Source organism: Lithobates pipiens, unplaced genomic scaffold (genome assembly GCF_037356315.1).
Source record: "Lithobates pipiens isolate NorthernLeopardFrog02 unplaced genomic scaffold, aLitPip1_a1.2 Scaffold_3, whole genome shotgun sequence".
In the NCBI taxonomy this organism is placed as follows: domain Eukaryota; kingdom Metazoa; phylum Chordata; class Amphibia; order Anura; family Ranidae; genus Lithobates; species Lithobates pipiens.
Genome location: NW_027507790.1, coordinates 128,490,236 through 128,517,481, shown reverse-complemented (window position 1 = coordinate 128,517,481; position 27,246 = coordinate 128,490,236). Strand labels below are relative to the sequence as shown.

Genomic DNA, 27,246 nt, shown 5'->3' with positions numbered 1-27,246 from the left:
GAGCATTTTTATTATTTACTGTAGTTGAGCTTTAAACAATGTCTAAGTATAGAAAGGTCTTGTTCATGATTCTAGGTGACAGGTTTTCTTCAAGAAATCTTAGAAAGATGAAAATATAAAATTGTGCACGTTTTGCTGCTTTGTCATATATTGAAAGCTACCCATCCAATTATTTATTCAGAAGATCTGTCCGAACTTGCCTATGGGTAAATCAAAATCATTTTGATGTTTTCCAGTAGAAGCAAGAATCCAGGCTACAGGGAGGGTAGAAGTGCTTCATAAAATAGCTGCATACCTCGTGATCGTTCCAGAAAGAATTGTGGCCAACCAGAGAATGTAAACTAGGCCATGTATGGGCACAAGTCAACCTCTTCAGTTTTCCCTGGGCCTGGGTCTACTTTGATACGATTAAAGACCCATACATACTATCAGATTATCTGCTGACTTTTTCCTTCAGATTTACCAAAACCATAAAATATGAGGTCAAACCTTAGGAGTTTCAATGTGTATGCAATCAGGCAGGCCCTTCTACTACATGGTTTTGGTAAATCTGAAGGAAAAACTCAGCAGATAATCTGATAGTGTGTATGGGGCTTAACTCATACACTTTTCTTTATGCAAAACCTTCAGACATGTCAGAACAGACAGAGCCCTAAAGGCCCTAAAGGCAGGTACCTGTCGGTACAACATTCAGCCTGGTCCAGCTGCAGCCTTACATAAACTCACCGACAACTTTATTAGGTGTACCTAATACCTATATTAGGTACACCTGTTCAATTGCTAGGTAACACAAATTGCTAATCAGCCAATCACAAGGCAGCAACTCAATGCATTTAGGCATCTAAACGTGGTAAAGACGACTTGCTGAAGCTCAAACTGAGCATCAGAATGTGGAAGAAAGGGGATTTAAATTACTTTGAAAGCGGTATGGTTGTTGCCAGACGGGCTGGTCAGAATATTTCAAAAACTGCTGATCTACTGGGATTTTAACGCACAACCATCTCTGGGGTTTACAGAGAATGGTCCAAAAGATAAAAAATATCCAGTGAGCGGCAGTTGTGTGGAGGAAAATGCCTTGTTGATGTCAGGGGTCAGAAGAGAATGGGCAGACTGGTTCCAGATGATAGAAAGACAATAGTAACTCAAATAATCACTCGTTACAACCAAGGTATGTTGAATGTCATCTCTGAATACACAACATTGAACCTTTAAGCACATGGGCTACAGTAGCAGAAGACCACACAGGGTGCCACTCCTGGCAGCTATGAATAGGAAACTGAGGCTACAATTCACACAGGCTCATCAAAATTGTACAATAGAATGTTGAAAAAAGTTGCCTAGTCCAAGGAGTTACAATTACAGCTGCAACATTCTGATGGTAGTGTCAGAATTTGGAATAAACAACATGAAAGCATGGATCCATCCTGCCTTGTATCAACAGTTCAGGCTGGTGGTGGTGGTGTAATGGTGTGGGAGATATTTTCTTGGCACACTTTGGGCCCCTTAATACCAATTGAGCATCGTTTAACCACTTCACCATTTGGCTGCCCAAAAAAACAGAGTGTTTTCTGCGATTCTGCACTGCGCCGCTTTTACTGACAATTGCGCGGTCGTGCGACTTAGCTCCCAAACAAAATTGACATCCTTTTTTCCCACAAATAGAGCTTTCTTTTGGTGGTATTTGGTCACCTCTGAGGCTTTTATTTTGTGCTATAAACAAAAAAAGAGTGAAAATTTTGAGAAAAAAAAATATTTTTTTACTTTTTGCTATAATAAATATCCCCAAAAAATCTATAAAAAAAAACTTTTTTTTCCCCCCCAGTTTAGGCCGATACGTATTCTTCTACATATTTTTGGTAAAAAAATATCACAATAAGCATTTATTGATTAGTTTGCGCAAAAGTTATAGCGTCTACAAAATAAGGGATAGTTTTATGTCATTTTTATAATTTTTTTTTTATTAGTAATAGCAGCGATCTGCGATTTTTATCGTGACTGTGACATTATGGCGGACACATTGGACATACTTGGTGCTATTTTGGGACCATTCACATTTATACAGTGATCAGTGCGATTAAAAATGCACTGCTTATTGTGTAAATGTAACTAACAGTGAAGGGGTTAACCACTAGGGGGTGCTGCAGTGGTTAAGTGTGTCCTAGGGAGTGATTTTAACTGTGGGGGGAATGGGCTACGTGTGACACGACACTGATCACCGCTCCCGATCACAGGGAGTGGTCAAAGTGCACAGCCATTTTGCCTTTAGTAAATCAACCCCACTGTTCCTTCACAGCCCTATGTGCAAGGGGTCTTGCTTGTGCTCAGTTCTAAAGACAACCAGGTTACTATTAGGTAAAAGTGTACTTTGGTTTTCTTTGGACCCGTGGCGGCCTGTCTATATGGGGCGCCCCCCCCCCCCCCATGAATTCCAATGGGGTTTTTTTTCTTTAGGAGCATGTGATTAGAGCCAGAGGCTCTAAGTGGCTTCAAAAAAGAGTGGGCTCGGAGTACAGAGCACTGACCGACCAACCTACCTACCTACCAAAGGGGATGTAGTGGGCAGTTTTGCTGCCCCCTTTAAAAATGGCGAACTAGCGGCCACTGCTTTGGACTGCTGCAATCTTCTTCCTATCAGCCAAATGTGGCTGCCATATTTACCGTATTTATCTGCATATAACACGTGCTGGCATATAACACGCATCCCAAGTTTAGGAGGGAATTTTAAGGAAAAAACTTTTAAGGGGGAAGTTTAAGGAAAAAACTTTCATTTAAATGCCCATCAATGCAGCCTTGTCAGTGTCCATCTGCAGCCTTGTCAGTGTCATTTGCAGCCTTGTCATGCAGCCATGTCAGTGTCATTTGCAGCCTTGTCAGTGTCATTTGAGGCCTTGTCATGCAGCCTTGTCATGCAGCCTTGTCAGTGTCATTTGCAGACTTGTCAGTGTCTTTTGAGGCCTTGTCATGCAGCCTTGTCAGTGTCATTTGCAGCCTTGCTGTTTAAAAATGGCGCCGCCGAGATACAGAACCAGATGTCCTGTGTATCTCGGCGGCTTTCGGCCGTTCTTGGCTGATCTCGGCCACTCTCGGCTGTTCTCGGCGGCTTTTGGCCGCACACGGGACTGCGAGAGCGGCCGAAAGCCGCAGAGAATGGGCAAAAGCCGCTGAGAGGCTCACTATTGGCAGGGGATCGGCGTATAACACGCACCCATGATTTTCCCCTGATTTTAAAGGGAAAAAAGTGCGTGTTATACGCTGATAAATACGGTATATATTCGACCTGGAATTCGTTTTTTTCCTTTCCTTCGTTTCTTTCTACTAAGCTTCACAAAAAGATCCCTTCACTGCCCCACCTACAATCACACTTCCAAACACTACCCAAAATGACTTGTTCTAGAAATGACCTTAGATTCTCATCTACACTAGTAGTCATCAACTTCATACCATCAATATTCTGGACAAGGAACTCGCTCATGGAATTTAAAGAATTGTACTTTTTTCCCACCCTCCTAATTTTCAATATCTCAAAGCTAAGGAATTTAAAGGATGTTCCAAGATTTTTTGAAAGCTATTATACATCAAAGATGTAAGGCTAAGTTCACACTTGCGAAAAATTCTAACGCTGATACTAACGTGAACCAACGAGCCTATAGTGTTAATGCCCATTTAGGGATGCATTAAAGAACGCACCCATGACACCTTCCAAGTGTTCTTTTCCCACCTCACTAATATTTGATGAATGCTTGTCAAACGTGCTGCAAACGCACTGTAAATGCTATAGGCACATTTACATTGCATTACCATAGACCTGAATAAAAGGAGTTGACAAGTTTCAACTCCTCCCAGACTCAACACGAAGCTTCATTTCTGCAGCGATGTGAAGCAACGCAAACATTACCTGTTTTTCTAATGTGAACAGCTATCTCCGGTGTCCATATTATCCATTGTAGGCTGCTTTGCTAGGCATTCAGGGAGCAGCAAAAATGTACCCCAAACCCCTGTTTCCAATGCCAGTCTGAACACGGCCTTAATAGTTATCAAGTAGGGATGCACCAATCCCAGTTTTTTCAGAGCGAGTATGAGTACCGATACTTTTCCTCAAGTACTCGCCGATACCAAATACCGGTACTTATATTTTTAGTGAGGTGCGGATTTGAGCCCATGCAAAATGCATAGGCTCAAATCGCACTGCAAAGAATCACATTTAATTTGAACAGGAATGTGGTGCGATTTCTGTCTGAATCATATGCTGTTATCCGCACCACTTCCGTGTGAACCCAGGTTGAAGTCACTATGACAAGCTTGGGTTCACAAAGGAGCGGTGCATTAAACTGCATGGAGTTCAGACAGGAAATACACCGCATTCCTGTTTAAATCACATGGGATTCTTTGCAGTGCAATCTGAGCCCATTCATTTTGTATGGGCTCAAATTGCAACCCAACCACACCACTGGCTGCCAAAATACCTGAACAGAGCCTACATCTGATTGGATGCATGTACTGTTCAGCTGACAAGGTTCCACTTGGCTCCCTTTAATGTTTCAATGTAAAAGGGGTTGGGTGGAGTGGTGCCAACAGGGTCACCCACTGATCAAATTTCAGCTGGTTTATAGGGAACCGGGAGAAATTGGCCCAATGTATGATCATATTTAGTATTTGCATAATAATTGGGGAGTCTAGCAATGAATGCGGTGCTGAGAATGTGGTAGAAGGTGACTAATGTCTGATGTATAGGATCAATGTTGGAGGTCCACCTTAAGTTCTCTTGTTACTTTCCACCATAAATATAACAATCTACTGTGGCTCCCAAAAAGGAGTTTAAAGTCCCACAAGACACCAATCTACAGTACACTGGACAAACAGAAAATAGCAGGTGGCCTATGGAAAAGTGTCATAACCGTCCTTGGAAATTTAACAAGGAAGCAGGAGGATTCGGGCCAGGAATTCCATTCTTTTGGTTTACTATTAAAAAAGAAGTAAAAAATCTGCGCTTAGTAAAAACAAATAAGTCAGCAGCTGAACACTGTAACCAGGATACTGGGCACAACGAAAATAAAAGAAATAAAGTGCAGCGCTTGGCCACTAGATATGAATGTGGCTTAATAAAAATAAAACAAACAAAACTGTGAAATCAAAATATAAATGTTGTGAAAAAACATTAATATAAATATTGTGAAAAACATTAATCTAAGATATTTGTGAAACTCAAGTGTCCAATAGAATCAAAAATATTTGTGAAACTCAAGTGTCCAATAGAATCAAAAATATTTGTGAAACTCAAGTGTCCAATAGAATCAAAAATATTTGTGAAACTCAAGTGTCCAATAGAATCAAAAATATTTGTGAAACTCAAGTGTCCAATAGAATCAAAAATATTTGTGAAACTCAAGTGTCCAATAGAATCAAAAATATTTGTGAAACTCAAGTGTCCAATAGAATCAAAAATATTTGTGAAACTCAAGTGTCCAATAGAATCAAAAACGAACTGTGAATCCAAATGTTCATAAATGAATTGATGCAGCAAAATAATGTCCAATGTGAATATGAAGCAAAGATAGCTAATCTTGTTTATTCAAAAACAATAATAATACTTGAAAACGTGGACCCTTCACCTCCGAGCGGATTGGAAGATCATGTTACATCCGATTGATTGGGTCGTTTTCCGGCATCCTGTACCGAGACGTCTTTGTGATCTGTGATCGAATCTGCGCATTTTGACCTCCTTTAACAAGGGGTCACTGGGGATCTGGTAAGCCTCCATTTATTACTGATTTATAGAGGTGAAGGGTCCACGTGGTCAAGTATTATTATTGTTTTTGAATAAACAAGATTAGCTATCTTTGCTTCATATTCACATTGGACATTATTTTGCTGCATCAATTTATTTATGAACATTTGGATTCACAGTTCGTTTTTGATTCTATTGGACACTTGAGTTTCACAAATATTTTTGATTCTATTGGACACTTGAGTTTCACAAATATTTTTGATTCTATTGGACACTTGAGTTTCAGAAATATCTTAGATTAATGTTTTTCACAATATTTATATTAATGTTTTTTCACAACATTTATATTTTGATTTCACAGTTTTGTTTGTTTTATTTTTATTAAGCCACATTCATATCTAGTGGCCAAGCGCTGCACTTTATTTCTTTTATTTTCGGTTTACTATTGCTACCAATGCTATTTAAACTTACTTTGTGAGGTATTGCCCATACTCTCATATTTCTGTTACCATACGACCCATTGGTAAAAACCAGCAAGCAACATTAAAATTCCAAATTACACCTTAAACTACTGAGAAGGTACTCTGCAATGCTATAGGTTACTATTAGCTCTAGTGTCCTCTGCCTAGATCCACTGCACATCTTTTCCCAAAAATCCTATTTCAAAAATCGTATTTCCATTAGGCCAAGCAGTCCCCAGAGCTCCAAAGTAACAGTGGTTGGATTTGGCATTAGGTCTTTCACAGAACCAGCATTGCCCTGCAGTAGACAGGGGGCAAAGAACGCATTTGCATCCCACTTTCAGGTAATGTTTAAAGGAGAATTCCAGCCTGGGCTCATTTGGCTGGGCTTCTTCTATGCAATTCCTTTTGCGCTCCTGTGACCCGTTTTCAGCAGAGAGCGGTCTGAAGTCCACTCTCTGCTGACATCAGAGGAATCAGTCCAGGCACCGCATCACCCCGACAATAAAGTCTGGATCCGCCAGGTGCCTGGACTGACACTCATCTTAGCCTTTCAGCAAACTGCCGAGAAGGCCGCTCCCTGCCCCTCCACAGCACAGTGCTCCAATGAGAGTGGAGGAGCAGAGCAGTCAGCAGCTCTCCTCTCGGGGATCTGTGAGCTTAGTAAATGAGGTAAAGCTTCACTTTGCAAAGAATACCCAATCACATGCAACGAAAATATTAAAAAAGCATTTTTGCTTGCACATGATTGGATGATGGAAGTCAGCAGAGCTTATGCTAATTTACTTAGCTTTAGAGCAACTACTCTTGCAGAGTGCAACTGCACTTTGCAAAGTACACAGTCTATTTACCTTTAGCAAATCAACCCCTTTGTATGGCAATAGATTTTATATTCTGTTCAGGCAGTCTGGCGATTTACATAGCTCAGCCACACTGCACAGCCAAGCAATACCTGATTCAGCATTTACATTTATTTAAAGTGGTTGTAAACCTCAATCATGGAATCTGAACAAAGCACATATATCTGTAATGTTTACTTATCTATCTGGAAAGCTCTAGGTGCAATTTCTCTCTGTTGCTTCATTTCCTTTATTATCAGCATGAGTCAGCATGAGTCACTTCTGAGAGGTTTTCCAACACATCAGATACATGTGTGATGGGGAAGAGAGCTCAGCACACAGCTTGTTTATTTAGAACACAGTTCTTCTGCTGTGTAAAGGGGGGGGGGGGTGTTCCTTTCCTCCTCTCTGCTCTTGACAGATGAAGAAAGATTTTAACACTTTTCTGCCCTTTTGAAGGGGTGCAGGGAAGAGAGGGCTGCAGATAAACAAGTAAAATGTATGTAGGAGGATTTCTTTCATCAGTGTTCTGGGGGGGGGGGGGGGGGGTCAGCAGGGGAGATTGCTGCACTAACATTTGATTGTTAGTACAGCAGCTCTGACCTCATCTGAACAAAAAAAAAACGAGTGGTGTGTACGAGGTTTAAAGCAATTGGCTTCTTATAGCACAGCTGAACGCTGACATAGCTGAATATGCAAAAGTGTGACTATAACATCACCTGCTGGATGGATAGAAGACAGAGGGGTGGAGACTAAAGGCAAATAGACTGTGCACTTTGGAAGTGCAGCTGCACTAATTTTCCCCAGAGCTTAGTAAATAAGGTGAAGCTCTGCAGATTTCCTTCTTCCAATCATGTGCAAACAAAAATACAATTTTTTTTATTTATCATTGTACCCGACTGAGTATTCCTTAGGAAGTAAAATCTCACCACGGTCATTAAGCTTTGGAGAAAATGAGCGCAACTGTACTTCCAGAGTGCACAGTCTATTTGCCTTTAGTGAATCCATCTCAATGGCGGTTATTTACTAAAGGCAAATCCACTTTGCAGTTGAAATTGCACTGAAAGTGCACTTGGAAGTGCAGTCGCTGTAAATCTGAGGGGTAGATTTGAAATAAGGGGAAGCTCTGCTGATTTTATCATCCAATCATGTGCAAGCTAAAAATGCAGTTTTTTTATTTTCCTTGCATGTCCCCCTCGGATCTACAGTGACTTTACTTCCAAGTGCACCTGGTGTGCAAAGTGGATTTTCCTTTAGTAAATAACCCCCACTGTCTTGGAAAAGTAATTTCTCAATGTACATTCCACTTCTTAAAATTATGTCCCAGTATCGCTAGTTTTGATTAAATGAAAAGTGTTTTACATAAGCAAAGCTTGGTCCATAGAAAAGAGAAGTTGACAAGGATCCCTCCCCATCACTTTCCTTTAATTTGCACCCCTCTTCCACAATTACCTTGCTGAAACCATCTTATGTACACTCTCACACTGAAAACAGCTGTAATTACCATACACAGCAACACCTAGGCAAGACTATGCTGTGTCCCCTCGGGGAGATTTCCACTCACTGACACATACTTGTCAGGCAACTCCTAAGTATAATAAAATAGGATGAGACCGGGGGGGGCAGGTTCCATTGTCTGGGAGTCATGTGGATTTCCATCTCACACCACCAGCAGCAAAGCCATCCTATAAGCCACAAAGGTGTTATGCATACTGTATCCCAAGACAGGTCGGTGCAGACACTTACACCTGCTACTGAGGACATGTTTTACAACAGCTTTACAATGTACATTAACAAATGCAGACAGAACTATTTTAAACAGATTGTATAGATACTATTGTGCAAAAGATCAGCTTTAATAAAAAAAAAATATATATATAAATGTTTAAATAAACCCTATCTAACCGGTCACATCAAATCTGACTTTGAAATCATGCGACTTCATCTTTTGCACAATTTCAAAGAAGCATGTCAGTGCGACTCCAGGTGTGACTTCCCTGACATCTGTGCGACTTCATGCGCAGATGTCGATGCGAGCCAGGAATCTGACATTTATGAAATACTGGATTCTACAGATTCTTCGGGCCTCAGTAGATAGCCGCAAAACAGCCAAGATTGGACACATCATTTGCATTTCTGTCTACCAATCCCCAGATTCTACACAGCTCTGTACAAATACTGTCTGGCAGGGAGAGGACCTGATCTTTCAGTTTCACTTTCACATACAGGAATCTTCCCCATCCCCCACATGACTGTTCAGTAAGGACAGGTGTAGCAGGGAACCCAGTCCCCTACATGACTGCTCAGTAAGAACAGGTGTAGCAGGGAACCCAGTCCCCCACATGACTGCTCAGTAAGGACAGGTGTAGCAGGGAACTCAGTCCCCCACATGACTGCTCAGTAAACACAGGTGTAGCAGAGAACCCAGTCCCCCACATGACTGCTCAGTAAGGAAAGGTGTAACAGGTGCCCCACATGACTGCTCAGTAAGGACAGGTGTAGCAGGGAACTCAGTCCCCCACATGACTGCTCAGTAAGGACAGGTGTAGCAGGGAACTCAGTCCCCCACATGACTGCTCAGTAAGGACAGGCATAGCAGGGAACTCAGTCCCCCACATGACTGCTCAGTAAGGACAGGTGTAGCAAGGAACTCAGTCCCACACATGACTGCTCAGTAAGGAAAGGTGTAGCAGGTGCCCCACATGACTGCTCAGTAAGGACAGGTGTAGCAGGGAACTCAGTCCCCCACATGACTGCTCAGTAAGGACAGGCATAACAGGGAACTCAGTCCCCCACATGACTGCTCAGTAAGGACAGGTGTAGCAGGGAACCCAGTCCCCCACATGACTGCTCAGTAAGGACAGGCGTAGCAGGGAACTCAGTCCCCCACATGACTGCTCAGTAAACACAGGTGTAGCAGAGAACCCAGTCCCCCACATGACTGCTCAGTAAGGAAAGGTGTAGCAGGTGCCCCACATGACTGCTCAGTAAGGACAGGTGTAGCAGGGAACTCAGTCCCCCACATGACTGCTCAGTAAGGACAGGTGTAGCAGGGAACTCAGTCCCCCACATGACTGCTCAGTAAGGACAGGCATAGCAGGGAACTCAGTCCCCCACATGACTGCTCAGTAAGGACAGGCGTAGCAGGGAACTCAGTCCCCCACATGACTGCTCAGTAAGGACAGGTGTAGCAAGGAACTCAGTCCCACACATGACTGCTCAGTAAGGAAAGGTGTAGCAGGTGCCCCACATGACTGCTCAGTAAGGACAGGTGTAGCAGGGAACTCAGTCCCCCACATGACTGCTCAGTAAGTACAGGCATAGCAGGGAACTCAGTCCCCCACATGACTGCTCAGTAAGGACAGGCATAGCAGGGAACTCAGTCCCACACATGACTGCTCAGTAAGGACAGGCATAGCAGGGAACTCAGTCCCCCACATGACTGCTCAGTAAGGACAGGCATAGCAGGGAACTCAGTCCCCCACATGACTGCTCAGTAAGGACAGGCATAGCAGGGAACTCAGTCCCCCACATGACTGCTCAGTAAGGACAGCTACAGTAGGAAATCCCATCACTCACATGACTGCTGGAGAGGACTTACACCATGTAATAAATCCTTCTGGGCACCAAACTATGCATGTGGGGTTTAAAGCTAAACTCCCAGCCAATGGCTAAATACATGAACAGGATACAAATATGTCAGCTGCTTTACCTGCCAAAGGATTTGTATTTCTGTCCATCCAGTCCTCAGATTTACAAAGCTCAGCCTCATCTATCATTGCAAGAGGCCTATTCTGCTGCAGCTCAGTAAACCTCACCGGTCTTCACTCTCCAACAGTCTGTAACTGGACAGTGAAAGGAGAAGCAAAACATGCTGAGCTTATCTCTCTGTAACTCTGCTCTCTCCTCCTCTCAGCATGCTTGGTTTTAGTACATGAGCACTGCACCACAACTGATAGACTCCTTGTGTTACTTCCCTTTCTCCCATTCTGAGCTCAAGGAGACTGTACAATCAATTGTGGCCAACTAAAGAGGTTTCCTGTAAGTGATCTGAGGGCATCTGGCAGGCAATGAGGAGGCGTGTCCTAACCCCAAAAAGGCTGAACCACCGCACCACAACAATGTGTACTGCAGATGGTTGCAGTGCTCTCCCATGCGCCTAAATGGGTCACAGTTACCTGAAAGCGACATGCGATTACATTTTTTGTTGTGGCGCATGTACAGCCCTAAGTGGCTGGATGACCTTCTTTAGTTGGGCAGTAAAACCGCAGCTCAACCATCTGCTTTTACTCACCCACCCTCTACAAAGCCGGGTTCATTTCAGGATAATTGATTTTTTACATTACATTTTAGGGCTCATTTTCTACCGATGCAATACCAACATGACTATATAAAAAGAGACATGTTATTCAATGCTTTCATGTGTGTTTAAAAAAAAAAGACACAACATTCTGCATTTTGTTTGCATGTGAATGCAATGTAAATACATTGAAATGCAACTTGGTATAAACAAAAATAATAAATAACACCAATAAACACATTACAGAGGAACACGCAGAAACACACATTAAACACAGAAATTGTGGGGTAATGGAGCCCCTGTACTGCTTCTAGTAAGTGATATTTGGTACTATGTTCTATAAGAAGTACAGGTAGGTGATCATATAGTCAGCAGTGTTGTGACCACAAGACTGTATGGAAGAAGTACATGATCATGTAGAAGATCATATAGGTGGCTGTGCGGTGACCCCAGGACTGTATATAAGAAGTACAGGTAGGTGAACATATACAGTATCTCACAAAAGCGAGTACACCCCTCACATTTTTGTAAATATTTTATTCTATCTTTTCATGTGACAACACTAAACAAATGACACTTTGCTACAATGTAAAGTAGTGAGTGTACAGCTTGTATAACAGTGTAAATTTACTGTGCTCTCAAAATAACTCAACACAATTCCATTAATGTCCAAACCGCTGGCAACAAAAGTGAGTACACCCCTAAGTGAAAATGTCCAAATTGGGCCCAAAGTGTCAATATTTTGTGTGGCCACCATTATTTTCCAGCACTGCCTTAACCCTCTTGGGCATGGAGTTCACCAGAGCTTCTTCACAGGTTGCCACTGGAGTCCTCTTCCACTCCTCCATGACGACATCACAAAGCTTGTGGATGTTAAAGTCCTTGCACTCCTCCGCCTTCCGTTTGAGGATGCCCCACAGATGCTCAATAGGGTTTAGGTCTGCAGACATGCTTGGCCAATCCATCACCTTTACCTTCAGCTTCTTTAGCAAGGCAGTGGTCATCTTGGGGGTGTGTTTGGGGTGGTTATCATGTTGGAATACTGCCCTGTGGCCCAGTCTCCGAAGGGAGGAGATCATGCACTGCTTCAGTATGTCACAGTACATGTTGGCATTCATGGTTCCCTCAATGAACTGTAGCTCCCTAGTGTGGAAGCACTCATGCAGCCCCAGACCATGACACTCCCACCACCATGCTTGACTGTAGGCAAGACACACTTGTCTTGTACTCCTCACCTGGTTGCTGCCACACACGCTTGACACCATCTGAACCAAATATGCTTATCTTGGTCTCATTAGACCACAGGATAGGGTTAAAAAAAAATCCATGTCCTTAATCTCCTTATCTTCAGCAAACTGTTTGTGGGCTTTCTTGTGCATCATCTTTAGAGGCTTCCTTCTGGGGCGACAGCCATGCAGACCAATTTGATGCAGTGTGCAGCGTATGGTCTCAGTACTGACAGGCTGACCCCCCACCCCTTCAACTTCTACAACAATTCTGGCTTCCCTCATACATCTATTTACCAAATACAACCTCTGGATATGATGCTGAGCATGTGCACTCAACTTCTTTAGTCGACCATGGTGGAGCCTGTTCTGAGTGGAACCTGTCCTGTTAAACCGTAGTATGGTCTTGGCCACCTTGCTGCAGCTCAGTTTCAGTGTCTTGGAAATCTTCTTATAGCCTAGGCCATCTTTATGTAGACCAACAAACCTGTTTTTTCAGCTCCTCAGAGAATTCTTTGCCACGAGTTTCCATGTTGAACTTCCAGCGACCAGTATGAGAGAGTGAGAGCGATAACACCAAATTTAACACACCTTCTCCCCATTCCCACCTGAGACCTTGTAACACTAACGAGTCACATGACACCGGGGAAGGAAATGGCTAATTGGGCCCAATTTGGACATTTTCACTTAGGGGTGTACTCACTTTTGTTGCCAGTGGTTTAGACATTAGTGGCTGTGTGTTGAGTTATTTTGAGGGGACAGCAAATGTACACTGTTATACAAGCTGTACACTCACTACTTTATATTGTAGCAAAGTGTCATTTCTTCAGTGTTGTCACATGAAAAGGTAGAATAAAATATTTACGGTACATTAATGTGAGGGGTGTACTTACTTTTGTGAGATACTGTAGTTGGCTGCATAGTGACCCCAGGACTGTACAGTATATATGAAGTACCTGTAGGTGATCCCATAGGTGACTGCAGGGCTGTATATGGGAAGTACATGTAGGTGATCCCATAGGTGACCCCAGGGCTGTATATGGGAAGTACATGTAGGTGATCACATAGGTGACCTCAGGACTGCATATAAGAAGTAGATGTAGGTGACCTTTTGTGAGATACTGTAGTTGGCTGTATGGTGACCCCAGGACAGTATATAGGAAGTACATGTAGGCGATCACATAAGGTGACCTCAGGACTGCATATAAGAAGTAGATATATGTGACCTTAGGACTGTTATATAAGAAGTACAGGTAGGTGATCCTATAGCTGGCTGTGTTATGACCCCAGCACTGTATATGAGATTTACAGGTAGGTGATGATGATCATATAACATAGGGCAGTATATTAGTAGATGTAGGTGATCATATAGTTGACCCCAGGATTGTATATGAGAAGTGCATGTAGGTGATGACATAGATGACCATATCAGGACTCTACAAAAGAAATACATGTAGGTGATCCCAGGACTGTATATCACAAGTACATGTAGGTGATCATATAACTGGCTGTGTGTTGACCCCAGGGCTGTATATAAGAAGCACGAGTGGAAGACCCAAGGACTGTATTTGAGCCATACATGTACATGATCATACCAGGAATGTATATAAAAGCTATCTATAAGTGATCCTATAGAACAGTATATAAAAAGTCCAGGTAAGTGATGACAGGGTGACCCCAGCACTGTATATGAGAAGTAGAGTTATGTGATGATGTAGGACTGTATATAAGAAGCGCAGATGAGTGATCACATAATGGTCTGTGCAGTGACCACAAGACTGTATATGAGCAGTACATGTAGGTAAGTAATTTTATCAAGACTGTATATGAGAAGTAGAGGTAGGTGATGATCTAGGGGTGTCTATAAAAAGTAGTGGTAGGTGAAGATGTAGGAGTGTCTATGAGAAGTAGAGGTAGGTGATTATCTAGGAGTGTGTATCAGAAGTAGAGGTAGGTGATGATCTATGAGTGTAGAGATAGGTGAAGATCTAGGAGTGTGTATGAGAAGTAGAGGTAGGTGATGATGTAGGAGTGTCTATGGGAAGTAGAGGTGGGTGACACCGGGAGTGTCTATGGCAAGCAGATGTAGGTGATGATCTATGAGTGTAGAGATAGGTGATGATCTAGGAGTGTGTATGAGAAGTAGAGGTAGGTGATGATGTAGGAGTGTCTATGAGAAGTAGAGGTAGGTGATGATGTAGGAGTGTCTATGAGAAGTAGAGGTAGGTGATGATCTAGGTGTGTAGAGGTAGGTGATGATCTAGGAGTGTAGAGGTAGGTGATGATGTGGGAGTGTCTATGGGAAGTAGAGATAGGTGGTGATCTAGGAGTGTAGATGTAGGTGATGATTTAGGGGTGTCTATGAGAAATAGAGGTAGGTGATGATCTAGGAGTGTAGAGGTAGGTGATGATGTGGGAGTGTCTATGGGAAGTAGAGATAGGTGATGATCTAGGAGTGTAGAGGTAGGTGATGATCTAGGAGTATCTATGGGAAGTAGAGGCAGGTGGTGATGTAGGGGTGTAGAAGTAGATGATGATGTAGGAGTGTCTGTGGGAAGTAGAGGTAGGTGATTATGTAGGAGTGTAGAGGTAGTTGATGATGTAAGGAGTGTCTATGGGAAGTAGAGGTAGGTGATGGTGTAGGAGTGTAGAGGTAGGTGATGATGTAGGCGTGTCTATGAGAAGTAGAGGTAGGTGATGATCTTGGAGTATCTATGGGAACTAGAGGTAGGTGGTGATGTAGGGGTGTAGAAGTAGGTGATGATGTAGGAGTGTCTGTGGAAAGTAGAGGTAGGTGATGATCTAGGAGTATCTATGGGAAGTAGAGGTAGGTGGTGATTTAAGAGTGTACAGGTAGGTGATGATATAGGAGTGTCTATGAGAAGTAGAGGTGGGTGATGATCTAGGAGTATCCATGGGAAGTAGAGGTAGGTGATGATCTAGGAGTATCTATGGGAAGTAGAGGTAGCTGATGATGTAGGAGTGTCTATGGGAAGTAGAAGTAGGTGATGATGTAGGAGTGTAGAGGTAGGTGATGATGTAGGAGTGTCTATGGGAAGTAGAGGTAGGTGGTGGTGTAGGAGTGTAGAGGTAGGTGATGATGTAGGAGTATCTATGGGAAGTAGAGGTAGGTGATGATCTAGGAGTATCTATGGGAAGTAGAGGTAGGTGATGATGTAGGAGTGTCTATGGGAAGTAGAAGTAGGTGATGATGTAGGAGTGTAAAGGTAGGTGATGATGTAGGAGTGTAGAGGTAGGTGATGATGTAGGAGTGTCTATGGGAAGTAGAAGTAGGTGATGATGTAGGAGTGTAGAGGTAGGTGATGATGTAGGAGTATCCATGGGAAGTAGAGGTAGGTGATGATCTAGGAGTATCTATGGGAAGTAGAGGTAGGTGATGATCTAGGAGTATCTATGGGAAGTAGAGGTAGGTGATGATGTAGGAGTGTCTATGGGAAGTAGAAGTAGGTGATGATGTAGGAGTGTAGAGGTAGGTGATGATGTAGGAGTGTCTGTGGGAAGTAGAGGTAGGTGATAATCTAGGAGTATCTATTAGAAGTAGAGGTAGGTGGTGATGTAGGAGTGTAGAGGTAGGTGATGATGTAGGAGTGTCTGTGGGAAGTAGAGGTAGGTTATGATGTAGAAGTGTAGAGGTAGGTGTCCCCGGAAGTGTGTAAGTTTTCGGGGTGTGTATGCCATTGTGTGCTCCCCATCCCCGGGCGCCTGTCATGTGTAGGGATCGGAGGGATGGGGGGGGGTGATGACAGGTATTTGTGGCCCGGGCACAGGACAATGGAGGGCACACGTACAATGGAGGGCACACTTACCTTCACCCCGTGCTGCTGGCTGGTCAGTGATAACTTGGACTCGTCCAGTAACAAAACTTCACAATAGAATTCCTCGGGCACGGCACAGAAGCAGCCCATGGTGGGGCGGAGAGGAGGTGCCGGGCTGGGTGTGCTCAGTGTTGGGTGTACGGAGCCCCCCCTGCACTGCCCCGGCGGGCGCTCAGCATGTTCTCCGCTCACAGCGCACACTGGGGTTGCCAAGGCTATAGACCCAATCTATGGAATAAAGAACTGAGGGGGCGGAGCGCGGTCCGGAGACGTCAAAGGAGGGGCGGGGTCTTTTCTGGGTTTCCAATCCGACTATTGTGATTGGACGGATACCTTCAAATAGACGGCTGTAGTTGATGGCATGGTCTGTGTGCCCTCTGCTGGATAAAAGGAAATACTGCACAACTTTAGGAAGAGCGCAGGTTTTATTTCCTATAGAATGAATAGGAATGAACAGTACTCAATTTTCTCTATAGAATGAAAACTGACCAGAGATTGTGCAATCTGTATATACTGGCTGGGCTTAGAGTTCTTCATTCATTATTGGTGCTTTTTTGGGGCTTATGCGCGTTCATTTAGGCCATTTAAAAGCATGTTACTGATAGAAGATAAGTTGTTAGATGCGAAAATGCACAAAAATGCCTGATCTATGTAATATTTACACTCCCATCAGAGTGGATGGAAAGACTAAAATAAAGAAAGTTTAAGCAGAACTCTAGACATGGATCTTATTACAGAGGCACCAGTGTTCCCTCTCCCCCAAGCCCCCCTACTAAGCACCAATGCCCCCTCCCCCAGCTCTGAGAACCACTGTTCCTCTTCAACCCCCTAAAACACTGAGGACCAGTGCTCACTCCCCCACTGAGGACCAGTGACCCCCCTATCCCACCACTGATGACCATTGCCCCCTCTCTCCCCTCACAGAGGACCAGAGGTCCCCTCCCCCACTGAGGATCAGTGCCACCTACTGAGAACCAGTGACTCCCTATCCCCCCCACTGAGGACCAGTGCTCCCCTCTCTCCCCTCATGGAGGACCAGAGGCCCCCTCTCCTCACTGAGGACCAGTGCCCCTCTCTCCTTCCACTGAGGACCAGTGCCCCCTCTTTCTCTTGCTGAGGACCAGTGCTCTCCCTCTTCCCCACTGAGGACCAGTGCCCCCCTGAGACCCATTGTCCCCCTCTCCCCCACTGAGGACCAGTGCCCCCCTCTTACCCTACTGAGGGCCAGTGGCCTCTTTTACCCCACTGAGGACCAGCACCCCCTCTTACCCCACTGAGGACCAGTGCCCCTCTCTCCCCAGTGAGGACCAGTGCCCCCCCACTGAGGACCAGTGCCCTTTATCCTCTCACTGAGGATTAGTGCCCCCATCTCCACATACTGAGGACCAGTGCCCCCTTTCCTCTCACTGAGGACCAATGCCCCCTCTTTCCCTTGCTGAGGACCAGTGCCCCTCTCTTCCCCACTGAGAATCAATGTCCCCCTCTCAACCCACTGAGGACCAGTGCCTGCCCCATCTCTCCCCACTGGGGACCAATGCCCCTTTTTATTTCCCGCTGAGGACCAGTGATCCCCCTCTCCCCCACTAATAGGGATGAGCCGAACACCCCCCGGTTCGGTTCGCACCAGAACTTTCAAATGGACCCCAAATTCGTACGAACGTTAGAACCCCATTGAAGTCTATGGCACTCGAATGTTCGAAATTGAAAGTGCTAATTTTAACGGCTAATATGCAAGATACTTTCCTAAAAAGGGTTTGGGGACCTGGCTCCTGCCCCAGGGGACATGGGTCAATGCAAAAAAAGTTTTAAAAACGGCCGTTTTGGCGGGAGAACTGATTTTAATGATGATTAAAGTGAAAAAAAAAGTGAAATATTTCTTTAAATATCGTGCCTGGGGGTGTCTATAGTATGCCTGTGAAGTGCCACGTGTTTCCCGTGTTTAGAACAGTCCCTGCACAAAATGACATTTAATGGAAATAACGTCATTTAAAACTGCTTGCGGTTTTAATGTTATATCTGGTTCCTGCAATATGGTTGAAAATCATTGAGAAAAATGGCATGGGTAGCCCTCCCTGCCCATTACCAGCCCCTTTGGGTCTTGTACGAATATTAAGGGGAACCCCGTACCCATATTGAAAAAAGGAAATACGTGTGGCCCCCAGGCCCTATATACTCAGAACAGCAGTATACAGGCGGTGCAAACAAGACAGGGACTGTGTAGGTTTGTTGTGTTAAGTAGAATCTGTTTGTAATTCAGAGCACGCAGACAGCACACACAATCTCCTACCGCTGACTGCAAGCTCTATTTAAAACAAGCAAGATAGCTAGCTATATAGGTGGAATAGCGGTGTATACTGGGTTCAGAGCACGCAGACAGCACGCACAATCTCCTAACACTGACTGAAAGCTCTATTTAAAACGAGCAAGATAGTTAGCTATATAGGTGGAATAGCGGTGTATACTGGGTTCAGAGCACGCAGACAGCACGCACAATCTCCTACCACTGACTGACAGCTCTATTTAAAACGAGCAAGATAGTTAGCTATATAGGTGGATATAGCGGTGTATACTGCGTTCAGAGCATGCAGACAGCACGCACAATCTCCTAACACTGACTGACAGCTCTATTTAAAACGAGCAAGATAGTTAGCTATATAGGTGGATATAGCGGTGTATACTGGGTTCAGAGCACGCAGACAGCACGCACAATCTCCTAACACTGACTGCAAGCTCTATTATAAAAGATATATATCGCTAGCTATATAGGTGAATATAGCAGTGTATACTGCAGTCAGGGCATGCAGACAACAACCACTACAGAAGAGCAAGAACGAAAAATCGGCCGATAACGATCGGTGTATACTGTGTTGAAGGTACACAGAACACCCACTAACTGCTACAGACGCCAACACACTACACAAGGCCGCCGCGCTGGCGGCCTTATATAGTGTGGGGCGTGTACTACACAGCCTGAGCTATGATTGGCCACAGGCATCCTGCCTGTGGCCAATCATGGCTCTCCTCGCTGCCAGTGCTGTGATTGGCCAAGCATGCGGGGTCACAGTGCATGCTTGGCCAATCATGAGCCAGCAATGCACTGCGCCATCGCAGTGCATTGTGGGCCGTGACGCCACACGAATTTGGCGCGAACGGCCCATAACGTTCGGAATTCACCAAACAGGTGAACAGCCGATGTTCGAGTCGAACGTATGTTCGACTCGAACACAAAGCTCATCCCTACCCACTAAGGACCAGTGCCCTTTTCTCCCCTCACTGAGAATTAGTGCCCCCCCTCCCCACCAAGGACCAGTGTCCCCCTCTCTTTCCCCATTGAGGACCAATGTCCCCTTCCTCCCCCGCTGAAGATCAGTGCCCCCTCTTTCCCCCCAATGGGGCATTTTTTCCCTCCCACTGGTGATTGGTGCAGAGTATTTTCCTGCTTTCACTAACTGCCAACATTTTTTTTCCTCTTGCTGATCCCCAATTACAGGTATGTTTTTTTTTCAACCACCAACATTGGATATTTTCCTCCTGCTGACCAATGATGGTAGAAATTTTACCTCCTCCCACCATCAATGCTGAGAATATTTTTGTCCCACTTACCGCTGATGCCAGCCATCTTTTCCTCCTGCTGAGGAAGAGGCACTATAACATATACTGATGACCACTGCCCTCTATCCATTGTGTTGTACATAAAGAGTACTTACCACTGTACATTACATACAGCTGACCAAAGTGCTTATGGTCTCAATAGTTGCTGGTTATGAAGTAGTTTCTGACTACCTTAATGAAGGTCTTCTTTAAGGCTCCATTCACAGTTTGCTTTTGAGCATTTTTGCTGGGCTTTTCTTGTTTTTTACTGTGACTTTGCCACGATTTTTTATTTTTTTTTGGCAAATTTGTTGTTGGGCAGATTAAAAAATGCAAAAGGCAAATCACGGTAAAAACACTGTAATAACGCACTACATGCTTTTCTGCAGATTCTCCACTGAAGTCTATTGAACCAAAAAAGCACAGTTTATCCTCACTGGCTGTATAATTGTGTCAGATTTTTGTGTCTTAAAGCGGTACAATGTTTTGCATAGAAATTTGACGTTTTATATTGTAGGTCTGTAATTCTTAGGAATAACACACTTAAATCTGTCCAAACAAGAGTCTAGCAGACACCCCGGGTATGATAAAGTTTGACACACAAAATCATAAATTATAATATAATAAATAACTATAAATAATTATCAAAAAGAATAATATAATAATAATAAAATGTATTCAATAATGTAATCAAATCAAAAACACTGAAACTTGCTCAGTTACAGAATTGTCGCTGTTGTCACTTTCAGTGTCTGATGACAAATTTCCACACGAATCGCTATCGCTCAATTCTGAAAGTGATTCTTATTTACTATCGCTGTTTTCTAGCTGGTCAAAAAATGCTTTTGACATAAAGGGACGTTTTTTGGATGCTGTGGACAAGTTTCCAGGCAGAAAGAATGGCATATATAATATAAAAGTGCATGCAGGGCACTGAACAAAGCACTAGGGACAAAGGGGAGGTGAAATGATTTGATAGAGTAATGTAATCTTACAGATTGCAGTGTACTGTATTTATTATGTTTTTTTGCACTTTTTGAATTTGCAGCTGGGCTTCACCCCTATGCGTCGCAACACTTGCAAGAAACGGTTCAGTCTGAAAAAACGCATTGGTGTGAATGGAGCCAAAGGTAGGCTCTGACAACCTGCTAGCTTTTTTTCTATAAACTGTTTTATTTTTAAAGATGATCTGTGAATCTGGGGTTAATTCACTAACAATTGTCGCATGCAATATATATATATATATATATATATATATATATATATATATATATATATATATATATATATATATATATATATTTTTTTTTTTTTTTTTTTTTTGGATGCATTGTATGCAATAATGACATTTCTGAAAGTAAACAATTGAGTTTGAAGTAACTCCTGCAAATGTTTTAAAAATATGAGGTAAATACCAAAAAATAAATAAATAAATTGTTCAAAATTGATTCATTAAAGCGGAGGTCCACCCTAAAATGGACCTTCCGCTCATCGGATTCCTCCCCCCCTCCGGCGCCACAATTGGCACCTTTCAGGGGGGAGGGGGGTGCAGTTACCTGGATAATCCAGGTAACTGCACCCACTTCCGGGCTAGCTCTCTGCGGAAAGGGGCGTACATTACGCCCCTTTCCGCAAGTGCCCGTCCCCTTCCGCAAGTGCCCCGCTGCCTGCTGAGAAACACACAGATCCCAGAGGCAGCGGGGACCGTCCTCATTGCGCAGCGCGGCTCGCGCATGCGCAGTAGGGAACCGGGAAATGAAGCCGAAAGGCTCCATTTCCTGATTCCCATACCCAAGATGCGTATGGGAATCGGCGGCAGCACTCGAGTGTCGATCTAGAGATCGGCTTCGGGTGCCGACATCGCGGGCGCGCTGGACAGGTAAGTGTCACTATTTTAAAAGTCAGCAGCTGCAGTATTTGTAGCTGCTGACTTTAAAAAAAAAAAATAAAAAACGCGGAGTCCCGGCGGACTCCCGCTTTAAGAAAAAAAACACACATTCATTATTTATTTCATGGTGCAGGCAGGTGATCTTTTAGGAATATACAAAATAACAACGAGGAAGCTCTGTAGTGATCAGTAAGGTAAAAGAAAACAATGTATCAGTGTGGAAATATTATGCCCTGAACTCTGCAATATAAATACTTTGTATCATTGCACCAGAGGGAGAAGGTTCTGAGAATGAAGACACATTAGAATGCTTTCACAGTTTCACAATATTTCTATGTGCCTTCATTCATAGAGCAATGGGGTTTATTTACTTAAGGGCAAATCCACTGTGCACTACAAGTGCACTTGGACGTGCAGTTGTTGTAGATCTCAGGGGGACATGCAAGGAAAAAAAAACAGCATTTTTGCTTGTACATGATTGGATGATAAAATCAGCAGAGCTTCCCCTCATTTCAGATCTTCCCCTCAGATTTAAAGCTTTCATGTGCACTTGCACTACACTTGTAGTGCAGAGTGGGGTTGCCTTTATTAAATCAACCCCACTGCTCCTCTCACAGAAGCTACAGGGTTTTTAGCTCTCATTTTTTTCCGCCTAGAAACTCCCCTCCATGTTAGCCAATGTATCCATTCACACTAGGGCAGTGGCGTAGGGGGGTGGCGGGGGGATTGCGGTCTGTCCCGGGCGCCACACACTGCAGGGGGTGTCAGGCTGGCATCCCCCCACGAGTGACACGGTGACAGCAGGGCAGGCTTAGGCAGTGCAGTGGCACAATGACAGGGCAGCCAGGGAGAGACAGGAGAGCTGAGCGGTGACAGGGTGCGGGGGTGCCCGGGCCAGGTGTGGAACGTACCACTACCAGGGTGACACCCAGAGCCAGCTGAGTGGTACAGGAGAAAGAAGACACTCTCTCTTCCCATACCGCAGGAGGAGAGACATTGAGCAGGGCTTAATAGAGGAACTGCTGGAGTTAACTTTTTAAGTTAACCAGCAGATGATAGGGGGTCCTAGCAACCAATCATTAGTTTGTTAATATGAAAAATTAACTCCAGCAGTTCCCACCCTCTGTTTAGCACTGCTGTGTCTCTCCCTCTGCATGATTAAGATAGAAAGGGGCTGGGAGGGGTCTGTGTAACATGCAGGGTGTCCGTCTAGATGTGTAGGGGAGGGGTGTCTATGTAACCTGCAGGGGGACAAGAGCTGTGTGTGGGGGGAGTCTGTGTAACATGCAGGGGTCCAGAGCTGCGGGGGGGCTGTGTAATGGAAAGGGGTCCAGAGGTGCAGAGTGCTGTGTAATAGAAAGGGGTCCAGAGGTGCAGGGTGCTGTGTAATGTAAAGGGGTCCAGAGGTGCAGGGTGCTGTGTAATGGAAAGAGGTCCAGAGGTGCAGGGTGCTGTGTAATGGAAAGGGGTCCAGAGGTTTAGAGTGCTGTGTAATGGAAAGGGGTCCAGGGGTGCAGGGTGCTGTGTACCTTATTTTTGAGCTGCAGTGTGCATGAGCCCTTAGCCTGTGAAAAAAAAAAAATGTGAAAAAATAATGTCAAACATATCGCTATTTTAATTGCTAAATATCGCTTAACATAGATATTAAGCCCATTTGTTGAATAATGCATGATTTTAGTGAATTGACTACTTTTGAGATAAAAAAAATGCTGTTATTTTAAGGTAAAAATTCCTGCGGTATTTATCTCTTAGGGTATATTCTCACCACAACACATGCGATAGCGCATGCATCTTGCTTTGTTTTTGTAAAGTATTGTAATGCCTTGGTGTACATTTTACGCATGCTGCATTTTGTTAAGGAATATACTTTATTAAAAGCAGACTTTTGAGGAGCAGTTGTGTTGCGCTGCACTGAAAAAAGCTGTGTCTGTGTGGGGCAAACAAAGCACAATGCAATGCTCTGGTGTGAACTGCATTCATAGGAAACCATTCTTTTATAACCGCTTCAGCCCTGGAAGATTTTACCCCCTTGCTGACCAGAGAACTTTTTGCGATTCGGCACTGCATCGCTTTAACTAACAATTGCACGGTCGTGCGACGTTGCACCCAAACAAAATTGACATCCTTTTTTTCCCACAAATACAGCTTCCTTTTGGTGGTATTTGATTATCTCTGTGGTCTTTATTTTTTGCACTATAAACAAAAAAAGAGCGTCAATTTTGAAAAAAAATCAATATTTTTTTACTTTTTGGTATAATAAATAGCTCCCAAAATTATATAAAAATATTCCCTCAGTTTAGTCCAATATGTAGTCTTCTACATATTTTAGGGGAAAAAAATCGCAATAATATATTGATTGGTTTGTGCAAAAGTTATAGCATCTACAAAATAGGGGATAGTTTTATGGCATTTTTATTATTATTTTTTTTTTACTAGTAATGGCAGTGATCTGCGATTTTTATCAGGACTGCAATATTATGGTGGACACGTTGGACAATTTTGACACATTTTTGGGACCATTGGCATTTATACAGCGATCAATGCTATAAAAATGCATTGGTCACTGTAAAAATGTCACGGACAGGGAAGGGGATACCACTAGGGGGCGATCAAGGGGTTTATGTGTTCCCTAGTGTGTGTTCTAACTGAAGAGGGGAGGGGACTGTGTAGGGAACATGACAGATTGCTGTTCATACTCTGTATGAACACACGATCTGTCTTTTCTCCCCACAGATAACCGTAAACAACAGCCTTGGTGGCTTGGTTACCAGATAAAAATAGAAGAAGAAAATTAAAGACTAAAAAAGGAAAACAAAGGAAAACTAATAAAACCATCACATCTAAGAATTGGTAAACTACAATATAATAAATGTTTGCCAGGGGGTTTAATACTGCTTTCATTCCCACTTCTGGTTGTATCTCCAGGACAGAAAACTAAAGCTCAACTGCCTTGATATGAAAAAAATCCACCTTGGCAGTCAGGCTCCCCTGCACTGCAAGGGTTGATGTTCCTTAAAGCCAGTCATAGATGGTTCGAATCTAGGCCAGTTCAGCAGGGCCTGACGGAGATTCCAACCATGTACAGGCAGGCTGATTGTACCCAAGTTGATCGATCAATCAACTTAGGTACAACCGGCATGTCAGATTTTTAATGTAACTATTGCCAGTGGCTATAACCGTTAGCAATAATCACTGTGTGCCAGGGATGGTGCGCCCATTAAGAGCCATCCCCTGTTTCCAGCCCCCCACCCCCATTTCAGATGTCCGTCCCTTTTTCGGATGTTGGGCGCCTGAATTACAACTGCTAGGCTCTAATATGCTTCAAAAAAGGTGAACTCGGAGCGCAAAGCATTGAGCTCGGAAGTTCACCCAGGTGTGTTAGAAAAGCGAATGAATATTCAATTATCTAACACTGAACCGCCTCTCCACCAATCAGGTAGCGTGGGTCTGATATCCGTCACCTGATTGGCTGAAAGCAAAGGTGCTGAGATTGGATGCCTATCAGGAGGAGGGGAGGAGACACATGGAGGACACAATTCAATCTGATTAAGTCCATTTTCATTATGAGCGGATTGTACAAAAGAAGAAAGTCAACTGCAAAGTATAGACCATTTTGTGGTAGACAACAGCTGTACAGGAAATATCTACAACCCAGGGGTGCGGTGATCTCTACTGGGGATGGGTGAAGCCAGACTTTAGCAGCACTGTTAGTCTGAACTTCACCCCCCCCCCCCCCCCCACCTTCTTACAGTAAATTGTTGAGCCCTAGGCTTCAGTCCCCTCTGCCCACCCCTGGTTGGTGGGAATCCAACTAAGAACCTCAGCAGTGCAAGAACAGAATGCTGGCCTTTTGTCTATCACTTTGATTTTCTAAATTCTTGCCCTTCATTATCAGTTTACAGCAGCCTTTCTCAACCTTTTTACCCCAGCGGAACCCTTGAGTTATTAGGTATCAGTTACCCCTGCTAAAAAAAAATCTCAAGCGTCAGTGGAAAAATGTCCCTTATATTGTTGGCCTGAGGAAAGAATTCCCTTATAATGGTGGTTGGGATGGAATGGAATGTTAGATGTACCAGTAGATTAAAATACACAAACAAATTGAAGCCAAACTTCAACTAATACTTTATAAGCAGATACAAAACAGTGTTTTCCTTTTGGTATAAAGGTTTTACATAAATGAAATGAAACCTGCTAATTGTAAGCAACCACTGTCAGTGATAAATTGTTTGTCTCATCTCTGTAACTGATACAGTCTGCTGGAGAGCTTGTTGTTTTTTGAAAAACACCACACTTACTATGGTTCACCAAATTAAATTAGAAGAAGCATAATCTAAAAAAAGAAAAATAAGGCAGCCATCACATCTAAGAATTGGTAAGCTGCATTATAATAAATGTTTCATTTAGGATTTAATACTGCTTTAGCCACTTAAGGACTGCCAACCACATATATACTGTACGTTGTTTCATGCAATAGATAATGTGGTCGTGCGTGCACGCTACCCGGAGGAGAAGCCAATGCGAATGTCCAGCGGACCCGATGTCCGACAACCAAATATATGTAAAAGAATGCATATTGGCCTAAATTGATGAAGACTTTTTTTTTTTCAAAATTCTCGGTCTTCTTTTGTTTATAGCACAAAACAGATAAACCACAGAGGTAATCAAATATCACCAAAAGAAAGCTCTATTTGTGGGAAAACAAGACATCAAATACACTTGGGTCCAGCTTTGCATGCCTGTACAATTGTCATTTAAAGTAATGCAGTGCCGTATCACAAAAAATAGCCTGGTCATTAAGGGGGTAAATCCTTCTGGGGCTGAATTAGTTAAGTGGAAAAATAACACAAAGAAGAAAGAGTAAAAACGGCAGCACACATAAAGACAGAGTTTATGTGAAAGAAGGTAGTCTTTTATCATTACATGGTTTTGGTACATCTAAAGGTGATTGTGTGTTGAACCATGTATGGCCAGCTTTAGGCATATCCTTTCATGTTTGTGGTTGTCCTGGTGTCATCACCAGCCCATCTATGCATTTTGAACCTAAACTTATTTTTAGGCCTAAATGTAAATGTTTGCATTTTGTCACGTTGGACTTTTAAGCCAGTGGTCATCAACCCTGTCCTCAGGACCCACTAACAGGCCAGGTTTTATGTATTACCTTGGGGAGATGCAGACTAGAATACTGCAATCACCGAGCAGCAAATTATATCACCTGTGATGTATTTCAGTTATCTTGCAAACCTTAGTGGGCCCTGAGGACAGGGTTGATGACTACTGTTTTTAGCTATATATTTTTATTTTGCCTATATCTTTAAAAATCAGCTTGGTTTACTTAGGCCGGCCATATGCCATATGTGTGGGCAGGCTGAATGCACCAAGT

General features: G+C 43.6%; 1 protein-coding gene across 2 annotated transcripts in view; it reads right to left on the bottom strand.

The window, feature by feature from the left end:
- Positions 1-16,627, bottom strand: part of EPB41L4A (erythrocyte membrane protein band 4.1 like 4A) — a 385,559-nt gene extending 368,932 nt beyond the window's left edge. For both annotated transcript variants that reach the window (XM_077462290.1, XM_077462291.1), the window contains exon 1: positions 16,379-16,627. In XM_077462290.1, coding sequence (XP_077318416.1) covers positions 16,379-16,477 — 99 coding nt within the window. In that variant the 5' untranslated portion in view covers positions 16,478-16,627. The remainder of the gene's footprint in view (positions 1-16,378) is intronic.
- Positions 16,628-27,246: the final 10,619 nt, after the last annotated feature.